This window comes from Crinia signifera, chromosome 6, assembly GCF_055691185.1.
Source record: "Crinia signifera chromosome 6, ASM5569118v1, whole genome shotgun sequence".
Taxonomy (NCBI): Eukaryota; Metazoa; Chordata; class Amphibia; order Anura; family Myobatrachidae; genus Crinia; species Crinia signifera.
The window spans coordinates 95,787,467-95,802,238 of record NC_139222.1 but is presented as its reverse complement, the minus strand read 5'-3'; the positions used below and the strand labels follow the sequence as shown (position 1 = coordinate 95,802,238).

Genomic DNA, 14,772 nt, shown 5'->3' with positions numbered 1-14,772 from the left:
AAAATGCCCATTCGAATCCCAAAAGTAATTCTCCCTATTAATGTGCTTTGATGACCGAGGTTGTGATACACGACTCTAGTTAAGTCCAGGCTCTGAAGGATACTTGTGAGGCCTTGATTGATGAATAAATTAGATTTTTGTTATAAAAAAAGGGATATACTTGATGCTGCACATTGCTTTTACTCGCATCTAACCAAGTGTTTCTCAAACTTGGTCCTCACACTCACGCCTATCAGTCCACATCTTATCTATAGTTGATACGGTAGACAAGTGGGTCCGCACCTCACATACTGCACCCATTCCCAATACCTACCTTTTTGACACCACGGGGTTTATTTACTAAGATGGGAGTTCTATTGAAGATGGGATGTTGCTATGGGCAACCAATCAGTCTGTAATTCCTAATTATTTAGCACCTTCTAGAAGATAATAGAATCTGATTGGTTACCCATATCAGCATCCCATCTTCAGTTTAACTCCCATCTTAGTAAATAAACTGCCATGTCTCTAGAGATCTGCACATGTGCCCAACAGAAATGACCAGGAAAGCAATCCTGCACCATTTTCTCATAGATGCAAGTACAGTGCCAGAGTCTACTGAGGAATCTGTCGGCAGGAGAGCAACAGGCCCGTAGTGATGCTGAACACGTTACTTCGCTCTCTCTTGATCTGCCCTTGGTACAGATGTTTCAATTGAAATGATGGAGATACTAATCCAGTCACCCGGGCTTCAGATAACCTTAAAACAAAAGGAAAAATGTAGTTTCATATTTATAGCAGGAAACTGGGAAATTAACATTTTCTGTGTGTGTCAGATAACATCTAATCTGTGTTGTAGGTTGTGGTAGAGCAGCCTGCTGTGTCTATGTCTCTAAACTCAGAACAGTCAGCCCCAGAACCTGTACTAACACAGGACACACCACCAGCAGCCTCCGATCTACCACTGCAGGGTAATGGAAATCCTGTGATTGAGGTTACCACGCGTCCTGTGCCTTTCTGGAAAAAGGTTGGCAAATATCAGATCAGATATTATTAAATCCTTGTCTAGTTTTCTCATCTTTCATTATTTCTATGTCAACAATTCTTGTTTTCTGTGCTTCTTTACAACACGATCCACGAACATATTCTAATCTAGGCGGTAATTAGTACTGGTGACTTTAAGTGTTGCTGGAATCCTCTCTGTATAAATGGTCAACATTGCTGACCGTTTTGACACCTGCAGCTATCGATTTTGATAGCTGAAGGTGTCATTGCCCTACCTTCACAGCAAGGACAGCGCTATTCCTGGCTATGGTGGCTGCCAGTTCTGGCGAGCGCTAGGGATCGTGTGCTCACTATCTATGGTTGCCATTGATGGCAAAACAGTGAGTGGCCATCGATTGTCCCCAACTATGTCATGGAAAACCATCTCTGGCTTAACCATCGATGGTCATCCCTGTTCTTTCAATGATTGGCCTTGGGGCAAACACAGCCTGGGGGGCAGGGCTTCACAGGAGTCAGAGGTGGAGCTATTCTCCATGTTTTCAGCACCTTGAAAAAAAGTCTGTTTATTCTGTGCCGTTGGTGGCACATCTTAACCATGAGAGGACCAAATGAGACAGTCACCAATGGTGCATGACATAGGCTACGGAGAGCAGGATAAGCAATACATAGTGGTGCAACATGCAGTGGGGAAAGTCAAATGAAAGGTACAGTAGGGTGAAATGGACTTTTGGATAACAGAAATGGGAAGAATGAGCGGTATGGACAGACATCTAAAGCAGTTAGTGTAAAGCAGAAGAAGCACATGGTAAAATAACTAAACAGAGGCGACATACAGCAAATGAGTGAGGTCAGACTGCAATAACAAGAGTAATATCAGTCAATGTTGGCATCTTATATTGTGGGTAGAGGATTGCTAAACTGACCATGCTCACAGCTCCCCATGGTTGGCACTTGCTTTAATAGTTTAGGCTGGAATAGTCATCATTCCCAATTACAGATTGGGAACCTCCACATTACGGGCTATAACAGCACAGAGGTCCTCTCTAATTCTGGCTTTCATACTTTCTACTTCTAAATTAACTCATTCATTTTACATAAAACTGTTTTTCTGTTCAGTCTTTTAAAGGAGAACAACAGCTCAGAAAACCCCAAGAAAATGTAAGTCATTCTAGTCAGGATTATGTTATAGGCATATGTTTTTTATACTACAAAAAATATATATTTTATTTTTTTAAAGAAATATCTGTAGATTTTTTTCAAGGTTTATTTTATTTGTATTTTTTTTTTGTATTTTTCCTCAGTGGACTATATACAAGGGACAATAGTTTAAAACTATAGAATTTATTAGTGTTAAGGTGACATATATTGGAACCTGGGTACACATTCAATTATGTTAATGAAGGACTGAATGATCGCTGTTCTGTCCTTTATACATGATGGTGTTGCTAGCGATATCGTCAGGTTTGATGTGCAGCACATCACTTGCAAACACAGGCACACGCATATTGGGCATACACACTGCCCGGTATGCACTGAAATTATTAATATGCCCTCCAATCAGACCAATCAGATAACATATTACTCAGTGTGTAACCAGCTGTGTATATATATATATATATATATATATATATATATATAAAATTGCTTACATACTGTGCTCCCCATTACAATGTAAAGGTGCATAGATGCCAACTTGTCACACTACTATAGTAATTACACAAAATCTAACTTAAACAGAGTTGCCCACTCTGTTATGTCACAGTATCTCCATTTGCAAAATGGTCACATAGTGGTCCAAATGTAATAGGGTGTGAGAATCATAAAGTGAGAGATTTTGGGAGAGTTTTGTAATTTTTTTAAAGCGGTAATCATTTACACTGAAAAAAACAGGTTGATTTTGCAATCTAATTTATTGCCACTTTTAAAAAACTGGGAAAGCTCTCCCAAAATCCCTTTGTCTGTGTCTGAAAAATATATTTAAAATGTAAACATTTCTTGATATAAAGTAAAAGTCAGCACTTCCCAAAAGCCATCATTTGTTATTCACTCATTAACAACAAGGCAACCTTTTGTTTTCTATCACACAGATAGCATATTAGAAAAGTTGCTGATGAGGGCTTTCAAGACAAAATCTGAAAAACAATTGTTGCACAGAAAATTCTTTATTCCAAAATCTAAAGCAGTGTATACACAGAACTGTGGGACAGATTTATTAAGCTCGGTGAAGTGATAAAGTGTCTGGTTTTTATCACCGGCCAATCAGCTCCTACCTGTGAAGTTACAGGCTTGGTTTGAAAAATGACAGGTAGGAGCTGATTGGCCGGTGAAAAATACCAAACAATTTATCACTTCACCGAGCTTGATAAATCTACCCCTCAGTACCGACGATTTAGACTGAGCCCCGTGTGTATCAAGATGCAGTTAAGCCATTAGCATACAGTACCTCCAACTTTGCATATCGCTGGATCTGGAACCCGTGTGCACCCGGAAAGAGGGCATGACAAGGGTGACCCCGGGCGGGATGCGGGAACATCCCCAAATGCCGGGACATACCCGCGGTAAGCGGGACAGTTGGAAGGTATGCATTACAAAGACGCTAACTACATCCTGCCAGCCCCGGTAGCCCAGCCAAATACACAGTGTAGAAAATATATTCCTACCTGCACTGTCTATTTGGTCAGGCAACAGAAACGCTGTGGGGCCACGCATCACTATCGCCCGCTGTGTACACATGGAGCTATGCAGGTAAACCTACTTAGCGATATTGTCGATGTAGTCAAAATCGCTTAGAAGAATCGCCCTGTGTGTACACCCCGTAAGATATTTTCATATTGAATTTCTCATTGACTTTGTGGTCTATTTAAAAAGACACCGCAGTAACCATAACTGCCATGTATCTAGTACTGCTGCAGTTTAACATCCCAGGGTTCCCAAAATGTTGAACTCTCTGCTCTTCTGCAAGGCTTAGCTCACATTCGCCAGCAGTCTGATAATATCAGAGAAAGGTTAAAGTGAAAGACATATGCACGGGGATATCCATACATGCACATAGTCATGTAATCCAGCTAATTATCCCCAGCCTGGCTGATCCCAACTGCCAAGTACAGCTCATGTCATCCTGACTTGGTGTTTGCTACTGATGGAAAGCTTTGCTTTCTGTTGTTTGCTAAAGTGACTCAGGCTTCCATTCCCATATATGTCTATCAATGATCTTTCTGTGGTCTTACATGTGCTTAAATCGTAAGAAGCTAAGAAAAGCAATTTCTGGTGAATATGTCCAAGAAAGGTCTGATCGCAGATTATTAAATGGACCTCTAGAATATTTTGCTAGGTATTATATTTCTAACATTAAGCTGATGAATTTGGTTCAGATATACTAATAACTCAAATCATTTTCTTAAAAAAAAAAAAAAAAATGTTTTTATGTATATATCAACAGCCTTTTCAGTGTATCCTAACAGTCCTCAAGAGCAGGATACACTAAAACGGTTGTTGAGCATGGGAGACTTGCAGTAGACATCCCGGATCCTTTGCTACTGTATATTGTGCGCGATGTCTTGCATTGCTAGATATTGGTATATTTTTTATATTTGTCTACTGCAACATGGAGCTGTACATGACTTCACTCTATTTTGAATATAAAACACTTTTCTTCAAATGGGATGTGCTGGCTTCCTGTTTTTTCCTCCATTCACCTATATGTGGCTATGGGTGTGGTATGACACACCGACAGTCGGGATTCTGACAGTCATTTTTCCGATGTCGGAATCCCGACTGCACAGCGGGGGGAGCGCAATGAAGCCCCTTGCGGGGGGGCTCGCCACCTATTTTATTCTCCCTCTATGGGGGTCGTGGACCCCCACGAGGGAGCAGTCGGGATTCCGACGTCGGAGTAATGACTGTCGGAATCCCGACTGTCGGGGAGCCGTCCGGCACCTGTGGCTACAGCACTTCATATTATTGTGACAAAGGTGTACAGTATATAAAATCAGCGGCATTCAGGGGCTGGCATCTAATCCAAACATCACAAAAGATAGCCAAATATCTTTTACTTTTTTAGGGGGCATGGTCACACCACCCAGGTTTGCCCCCTAAAAAATGCCGCCCCCCCCCCCCCCCCTTGATGGCCCTGACGTTGTGTGTCCCGTACCAGATACCAAAAACTGTTACTAACTTCCTTGTTTATCTGTCTTTGCACATAACATCTCATTCCCTCACTAATCTGTGTTGTAGGTTGTGGTAGAGCAGCCTGTTGTGTCTTTGTCTCTAAACTCAGAGCAGTCCGCCCCAGAACCTGTACTAATACAGGACACAACACCATCAAACGCCGAACTACCACAGCAGGATAATGGAAAACCCGTGATAGAGGTTACCACGCGGCCTGTGCCTTTCTGGAAAAAGGTTCAAATAAGTTACATTATTTATTTAATTCTTTATTAGCCTCTATTTTACCATCTTGTGTTATTTCTATCTCTGCAGTCATGTCTTATTGGCTTTTTACAGTATGATCCACAGACTTTGTCTTTGTCTAGAGGTCTTTAAGGTTATTCAGGTGTGGTTGCACCTGTGACATCATGGGCAAAGTACTGATGTTCATTAGTTTGCGCATGTGCAGGACCTGTTCTATGCATGCACGAGTGGGTCCTGCAATGTCGGAAGCAGGAAGATAGCTGGCTGTCAGTGATTGAGGCAACAGACTTTGCTTGTGAAATTAAGACGTTTTGCTGCCATTTAGGGGGTGGGAAGAGATCAGGGATCTCGTCGTAGGATGGAGATTTCCTAATATCTGCAACGGGCAGCTTACTTTGCACCACAGGTGCTGTAAGCCACCCTATTGGTGGGAGATAGATTCGATGTTACGCCCTAGGATGCAGGTCGGATCACTACTGCAGCAGGAGGTGCCTGCTTGTAATAGATGCACCATGCTGCATTACTATACAGTTCTATCACTGTGTAGGGACAGTAAAGGTACTTGTGTAATATCTGGGCACCCAATGCGATTGATTTTATGCCTTAACTTAAGCAATACAATCAGATGCGATGGACGCGATTTTACCGGTAAAATCGCGTCGATCAAATCGCATGCAATGCACGCGATTTTCCATAGGATTCAATGTTAAAATGGTCCTGTTCATTTCCCCACTATCCAAGTGGGCATAGAGTTGATTTTATATAGCGTGGCGAGTGGAGCGAGCCACCGAGCCCGAAGCTCGGCGAGCGGACGCGGATTACTTAAAATGTATTCCGCGTCCCCTCGCCACGCTAGGGGCTCGGTGGCTCGCTGCGCTCGCCACGCTATATAACATCAATTCTATGCCCACTTGGATAGTGGGGAAATGAACAGGACCATTTTAACATTGAATCCTATGAAAAATCGCGTTGATCGCATCGCATCGCATGCAATTTGGTCGCGATACGATCGACCAGATATTACACAAGTAACATAGTAAATACTGTTGCATGTATCCTATCTGATCAATTACTGTATATTACAGGGTCTATTTGGACTGTCTGTTATAGCGAACTAGTTTCTGTTATTTACTTACTTACCTCCCCAAGATTGGTAATTCCTTTTTTTCTTCAGTAATTATGAATAACCGCCCTAACAATGAGTATAAACGTTGCAGTGGTGACACCCACTTAGTTTGTTTCAGGCAGATTTAGGCACAAAGTACTGTACATTGAACTCAATCTTCCTGGGTTTGCGATCACCGCCCATGCTAGCTGTGCATTACTGAGTACACCTACTCAGCTCAAACCTCTTCATGACACAGACCTGTAGTAGAGTGAATCATGGGGGTGGCAGGCTGGAATGAGTGCTGATTGGTTGTCTGTGACCAAACGGAGTAAGCTATATGATGCACTCACCAGGTGACTTGTCCTCTCTTTCTAGATCTAAAAAAACAGAGTATTTACTAAATACTGTTTTTCTCTTCAGTCTTTTAAAGGAGAACAACAGCTCCGAAAACCACAAGAGAATGTAAGTTTATCTAGTCAGGTATATTGTAATTAGCATTATCTAGTCCCAATTTTTAGACAGAGCTAAGGTCACCCTGCGATACTGTAGCATTAGCCAGGGCCGTTTCTAGACAATTTAGCTCCCAGGGCAAAGGAATAAAAATGCGCCCCCCCAAAAAAAAAAAAGTTTGCGCGCGTGCCGAAATAGGGGGCGTGGTTTATTTTTAAAATGGGGTGTGGTTTAATATAAGGGCGTGGTCTAGCAGGAAAACAATTACCTTACATCTCACCTTTGCAACCTGCATGTCCAGACATTGGTTACCGCAGGAATTGTCATTGTACTCCCGCACTTTAGTTGGCGGGCTGAAGGCCACACATTGACATAAAAATATAAAGGCCCACACAGTGATCTAGTACGCCTCACAGATCAAGGCCAAACAATGACAGGCTACTTGAATCATTATACACTATTTATCAGTGATGCCAATTACACATGACGCTTCACACCGTGATGACAATTACACATTATGTCGCACACCGTGATGACAATTACACATTACGCCGCACACTGTGATGACAATTACACATTATGCCGCACACTGTGATGACAATTACACATTACGCCGCACACTGTGATGACAATTACACATTACGCCGCGCACTGTGATGACAATTACACATTACGCCACACACTGTGATGCCAATTACACATTACGCCGCACACTGTGATGCCAATTACACATTACACTGCGCACTGTGATGACCATTACACATTACGCTGCACAATGTGATGAGCCCACAAATGTTCGATGCCCACCAATGTATATATTTTTATATGCCCACTGCCCAGCAATGTATATATTTGTATATGCCCACTGCCCAGCAATGTATATTTTTATATGCCCACTGATGTATATATTTTTATGCCCACTGCCACTGCACACGAATGTTTATTAATAATAGGCAGTAACATATATATTGCTGGCCTGCGCCATTAATTTATACGTTACCACCTATTGTTAATAAGCATTGGTGGGCAATGGTGTTTAAATATACATTGGTAGCAGTGGGCATATAAAAATATGTACATCAGTGGGCATATAAAAATATACACATTGGTGGGCAGTGGATATATAAAAATATACACAATAGTGGGCATATAAAAATATATACATTGGTGGGCAGTGGGCATATTAAAATATATACATTGGTGGGCAGTGGGCATATTAAAATCTATACATTGTTGGGCAGTGGATGTATAAATATATACATTGGTGGGCAGTGGATGTATAAATGTATACACATTGGTGGGCAGTGGGCACACTTCGCACCCCCCCCCCCCTCAATTCCCTCCCCTCTGGGCACTTTTAATTAATTACCTTAATCCCGGGGTCAGGGTGGCTGTCAGGCAGCTCTTCTCTCCAGATAAGCAGCATGTCATGCAGCAAGTCTTGCTGCGCTGCTCCTCGTTTATCGATCCCGGCGTGACGTCATTATGTCACGCCGCACACATCGGTGGGGGATTCCTGTGCAGACTGCAGAGTCCCAGCGGCCAGCTTGTTGCTTGAGCCAGGACGCAAGTGCGCAGTCGCAATGTCCCGCCGCGGCCGCCGGGCCCGTGATCGTGATGATCTCGGAGTCGGGCGGCAAGGGATAGGAAGGGGGGAGGCGGCGGCGGCGCTGGAGAAGCTGCCGGGCACCCAGCTATTTATCAGAGGCGGACAAACCGTGCGGCGCCCCGGGCTGCTGCACGGCTTGTCCGCCTCTAGAAACGGCCCTGGTATTAGCTAGTGGCAAAGCTTATTAATGCTTATTAAAATGACAGGTCACCATTCCGATTCTGTCTATCTGGAAAGTGGTAAGCTATGGAAAGATAGCGACTGCAGGAGATATCAGAGTTTTCTTCGTAGTTTACACCTTGGTTAGTGGTGAAAAGCAGAGAGAAGCCTTTCGTCTGGAAAATACACCAGGGAAAGCTCTTATCTCAGATTCAGAGGCATAACTCTGGGAGGCAGTGGAGTAATCTGCGCCGGGCTCCTGCTCGCAAGTGGGCACCTCTCTCCTCCCCTGCAAGTTTGAATCAGTTAATTGAAAGCCATCAATATCGCTTCTGTGGCTGACTCCCCCTCCTAAACAGGACCTTAAGCCCCACACATAGTAGGCGATATTGTAAACAATATCGTTTAGAAAGGGTCTTCTGAGCGATATTGTTCAAAGTATCACAATCTAGTGTGTACACTCAATTTTGTTAACGATGTGCGCTCCCGCACGTGGTTAATGATGACTGATGACTGATGAATGTCTTCCAAACATGCAGGTCAATTTGACAAAATAGCCAAATATACATACATACATACATACATACATACATACACACATGCATACATATTACATATATAAGGTGTACAACTTTACGCCACTGCTCAGATTAATAAATAGACCACTAAAATACTTTGAATCTTATAATTATACCATCATACTCATGAAATTGGTTTAGATAAACCAATAATCAGATAATTTTGTTTTAAATTTTCATTTATTATTATACTATTTTTTATCAATTTATATGTACTATCAGTGTGACTACTGAGCAGTTTGTGGGATCATTTCAACTGTACATAGATGAAACTAACTCCCCTGTCTGTGCCACATAACATCTATTCCATCACTAATCTGTGTTGTAGGTTGTGGTAGAGCAGCCTGTTGTGTCTTTGTCTCTAAACTCAGAGCAGTCCGCCCCAGAACCTGTACTAATACAGGACACAACACCATCAAACGCCGAACTACCACCGCAGAGTAATGGAAAACCACTGGTAGAAGTTACCACACGGCCTGTGCCTTTCTGGAAAAAGGTTGGCAGATATATCTTTTAAGATATTATCTATTTTAAAATATCCTTGTATTATTTCTACTTTACAGTATTTTATCTATAGTACAGGATTTAGTAGTACTGTCTAATATTTATTTGTTTTTTGTTGTTAACTTAAACTGTTAACGCCAGTATGCACCTAGAATTGCAAAGGACAGCTCTTCCAAAACAGCTGTACTTTTTGATGACAGGAATTCCAGGTTTATAACATCTGCCCACGGGGGGGGGGGGGGGGGGGGGGGGAATAGTACTGGATTCTTCTCAGGGAAGAATCTAAAAATAATCCTATAGCCTTCTAATAGGCAACACACTAAGGAGGTCATTCTGATTGACTCAGAAAGCTGTGAAATTCGCAGCTTTGCGAGTAAACTAAACGCTGCCCACACAAACACCTGCTGCACACACTCTGATTTTGACTGCACGCATGCATAAACATCCATTTGCAGCTTGCGAGCGTGGACGAAATCACTAAATGGTCACCGAACATGGAATGATTTCTAAGGCGTTCGCAAATCTACGTCACTCTCTGGTGACTTTCATATGCCGCACCTTGGTATGGTAAGAGAGCAGGTAGCTGACATCCGGTGATGTCAGCTGCCCGACCCCAGCACCCACGTCAAAGGCGTATTACCAAGTGAATGCCTTTGAGTGTGCGATCTGACCTTCCAATTGGTGGGGGTAATACAATGTACAGCATGCTATGGTGGGGGTAATACAGTGTACAGTGTGCGATCTGTCCTCCAATTGGTGGGGGTAATACAATGTACAGCATGCTATGGTGGGGGTAATACAGTGTACAGTGTGCGATCTGTCCTCCAATTGGTGGGGGTGATACAATGTACAGCATGCTATGGTGGGGGTAATACAGTGTACAGTGTACAACATTCTATCTGTCCTCATCACTGGTGAGGGGTATTACTCTGACACGGACTGTAATAGCACAGCGGTGCTCTCTGCTTCCAGCCTTGAAACTTTCTAGTTTTAAAACAATTGATTCATTTTACTCAAAACTGTTTTTCTCTTCAGTCTTTTAAAGGAGAACCCCAGCTCCAAAAATCCCAAGAGAATGTAAGTTCATCTAGTCAGGAATTTTTCATAGTCATACCATTTTTTACTTCAAAAAAGAGATTTTTTTTTTATACTCACAAGTTATTGTTTTTTAGAAATATCTTGTTTATGTTTTTATGCTTTGTTTTATGTTTTATGAGTTATATTTTTTACATCGATCGATTTCATATGTTAAGTCTTTCATGAAGCTTAAAATAAGGGGGAAATCATATTATTATTGTGTCTGCCAACACCACCTCTCCAGGAAGAGAGTTCCATAATTTAATTGCCCTGAAAGTAAAAAAAAAATTCCTTCTAATACGAAATCTTTTCTTCTCTAGTCTAAACGCATACCCCTGTGTCCTAGAGTCCTTCCTCAAAGCAAAAAGGGTGCCTGACAATTCGTTACCTTGGCCCCTGATATATTTGTACATGTTATGCATGTCTCCCGTTAAACATCTCTTTTCCAGTGTAAACAATTCCAATTTGTCCAGTCTTCATAGCTTAAATTGACCAACACTTTTATTAGCTTGGTTGCTCTTCTCTGGACTTTTTCCAGTTCTATGATGTCCTTTTTGAACTGCAGAGCCCAGAATTATACTCCAAATTCTACTATCTAGATGTGGTCTAACCAATGCCTTGTAGAGTGGTATAATTACATTTGAGTACCTAGCCTCCATGCTCCTTTTTTACAGGCTAGTACCTTGTTAGCTTTATTTGCTGCTACATGACACTGAGCACTATAACCCACTTTGTTGTCAATTTGGATCCTTTTCCAGTTCTGATTTGCCCAATAACACCCCACTTAGATTATAACTAGAACACTGCTTATGTCTCCCAAGATGCATAGCCTTGCATTTATCAATATTGAACCTCATTTTCCAGTTTTTCACCCATTCGTTTAGTTTATTTAGGTCGCTCTGAAGCGCAGAAACATCCTTGACTGTTCTACTCACCCTGCACAGTTTTGTGTCATCCACAAAGATGGAAACTTCGCTAAGTAATCCCACCCCTATATTTTTAATAATTATATGTTAAATAAAAGAGGCTATAGCACTGAACCATGTGATACTCCACTTAGTACTGGTATCCAACCTGAAATTGCACCATTTACAACCACTCTCTGTTCCCTATGTTTTAGACAGTTTCTTACCAATTCCTCCATTTTGTATAAAAAGTCTTAGCAAAATCCAGGAAGAACAAATCTACAGCATTTCCATTATCTAAGTTCTTACTGACTTCCTCGTAAAAACTTATTATGTTTGTTTGGCACGAGCAATTTTTTATTTTTTTTTACAAACCCATGTAGGTTATTACTGATTATACTATGCATCTCTAAATTTTTTTGGATCCCATCCCTCAAAATTCCCTCAAATAATATCCCCACTATTGGTGTTAAGCTCAAATGTCTAAAATTTGTTGGGTCGTCCCTTTTTCCTTTTTTGAATATTGGTACTACTTCTGCTATTTTCCAGTTCTTTGGCACCACACCAGATGAAAATGATTTAGCGAAAATGTAATAAAGAGGGTTTGCTAATTTCTCCCTCAATTCCATTAGAACCCTAGGGTGAATCTTATCTGGACCTGGTGATTTGTTTGTTTTGATTATGCAGAGCCTCTTATTGATCTTTTCTATAGTGAATTCAATATTAAGCTCTAGTGATTTTTGCCCATATGTGTTGCTTGTGGTTTTCACTGTCTGCTACTTGCTAGTAAAGACTGATGAGAACCATGTATTTGACAGTTCTGCTTTGTCCTTATCCTCAATAAAGCTATTTAAATTAATATTAATGAATAACATTAATATTATGAGTGCCCCATTACAGGTCAGTGTGTCTACCAATTGTGTATATAAGTTTAGGAATCCCCCCTCCCCCCCATTTTTAGCTGACGTACTAGTCTCATTTAGGCAGTCGATGACCTGATTTTTTTTTTTTTTGTTCATTTGGTGTAAAAGTAGTGCCTCATCCCTTTCATTAAAGTTAGGTGGTCTTTAACATACCCCTATTAGAAGTTTGTTTGATTTTTTGTTATTTTCAGTTATCTCTGCCCACACAGTCTCCAAATTATCCTCCGCTGTCCCCAAGCCCAGTTCCTTTGCATATAATTATGTGCATAGAAGCTCACATATTCTACAAACCCATCAATTAAGCATAGTTATTGAAAACAACATATCCCATTGTTCTGTCACAAATGTTCCATTCTCCATTTCTCAGATTTATTATTACACAGAGTAACTTTTTGTCATATGCCATTTTTCATCACAATTCTTAAGACAATGGGCCTAATTTATCCCTATTTTTTGTTACTGTACTTAAAAACTCAATCATGTAAGCTAAACAGATAGTTATTTTGGCATAACTTTAGAAATAACACTATCGAAGCACAAGCCAAAAACTGTTTGATTTTGTGACTTAGATTCCACATTAGTTACTATACAGTATAATCACAAGGTTAGGATGCAATTAAGGGGCTGATTCTGATTCACATGTAGTGAACCAAATTCGTCCCTGCCTCGATGGTCTGGTTTGCGCATGCACATACACATTTCTGCACATGTGCAAACTCCGACTGCGAACAGCCGAGGTGAGTTGCTCACTCGCCAAGCAATTTGCAGACAGGAGGGAGGAATGGGGGCAGACAGAAGTGGTGGTTGCGCTGGGCCATGGGAACACCCAGCGTTTCATGGGCGTCCCAATAAAAATGTTGGGTATTCCCATGGGTTTGCAGGTAAGCTGATGCTTGCCGGGGGCGGGCGACTGACATCACATGACATAAGTCGACCTCTCTCTCTCTCTTCGTCCCGGTGGCCGCAAATATAAGTCAGTCTCAACTGACTTACATTTGCGAAGACAGTGGAAGTCATTCGATGGTCGCCGACCATCAAATAATTTCTCCTGCTTCGGGCACATGCAAGGGGATGTGTCTTCCCAACATTTCCCATCACATGGTTGTGAATGACCCCCTAAGTCTGATTTCATTGTTTGTGTGGGTTGCTGGCTAAACTCTGACTTTTTTTTAAAGCGGCAATCATTTACAAGGCAAAATGATTGCCCCCTTAAGAAGAAAGTCTGAGTTCGGCCCGGCATCCCACACAGCTTTTGAATTCGGACTTCATTACATCTTGCCCCTCGTGTGGAAATATTGAAAGCTCAACTTGAATAGCAGCTGATTAATTTTATTAGAATTAACTTTAGCCTATTGTAATACAGTAGTTTTACCGTTACCCTTAAATTCTTAATTCGTATCATATCCAGTGTAATCGTACTGTATCATGTATGTATCCTGAATCATGGCTATAGAATTATGTATATTTATAAAGTATGGTAAAGACGCGTGGTGTAATTAATATTATACACTGTAAAAAGTCAGAGGGACACATCATACCAGACTTCTATTTAATTTGCAGTCATAACCCTTATTTCCTTAAAAAGAGCAACATTGAGGCATTCCCCACTGATACACAGTGCAACTTAACCTTAACCACAGAATTTTTTCTTAGAGTAACTCATTTACAACAAGAGAATGTATTGTTTTCCACACCAAACTCTATAACCGGCATTGGACTGCCCCCATAGAGTGTCTTAAAAAGGCTTCCCTGACCAATAACAGAAAGTGCCCCGTTGGAAGTAATTAATGAGTGCAGCTGCGCGCTGCATTAGAAGCCCGCCTAATCTGTGGAGGCAGTGGCTGCCTGGCGTACCTGTCGCCTAGGCAACCGCTGTGGAAGAGGGTCAGCATGCGGAGGGAGGCGTCCAGGTTGCCCGGCAACTGCCGCAGCAACGCCGTCCCCCACCCAAAGTGCGGACCTGGAAGCGCTATGACGCCTTAGCCACCTAGCAACAACCGGGAGCAGCTCTCCGGGACCAGCAGCAGGAAAAGGAGAGCCGCGACCACGGGTCCTGACAGTAATT

General features: G+C 41.8%; 1 protein-coding gene across 14 annotated transcripts in view; it reads left to right on the top strand.

Moving 5' to 3' along the window:
* Positions 1-14,772, top strand: part of BCAS1 (brain enriched myelin associated protein 1) — an 80,054-nt gene that overhangs the window by 33,912 nt on the left and 31,370 nt on the right. For 12 of the 14 annotated variants that reach the window (XM_083146520.1, XM_083146521.1, XM_083146518.1 and 9 more), the window contains 6 exons: positions 839-1,006; positions 2,101-2,142; positions 5,218-5,385; positions 6,923-6,964; positions 9,627-9,794; positions 10,838-10,879. In XM_083146520.1, coding sequence (XP_083002646.1) covers positions 839-1,006; positions 2,101-2,142; positions 5,218-5,385; positions 6,923-6,964; positions 9,627-9,794; positions 10,838-10,879 — 630 coding nt within the window. The remainder of the gene's footprint in view (positions 1-838; positions 1,007-2,100; positions 2,143-5,217; positions 5,386-6,922; positions 6,965-9,626; positions 9,795-10,837; positions 10,880-14,772) is intronic. The other 2 variants (XM_083146522.1, XM_083146519.1) reach the window with 1 other exon arrangement.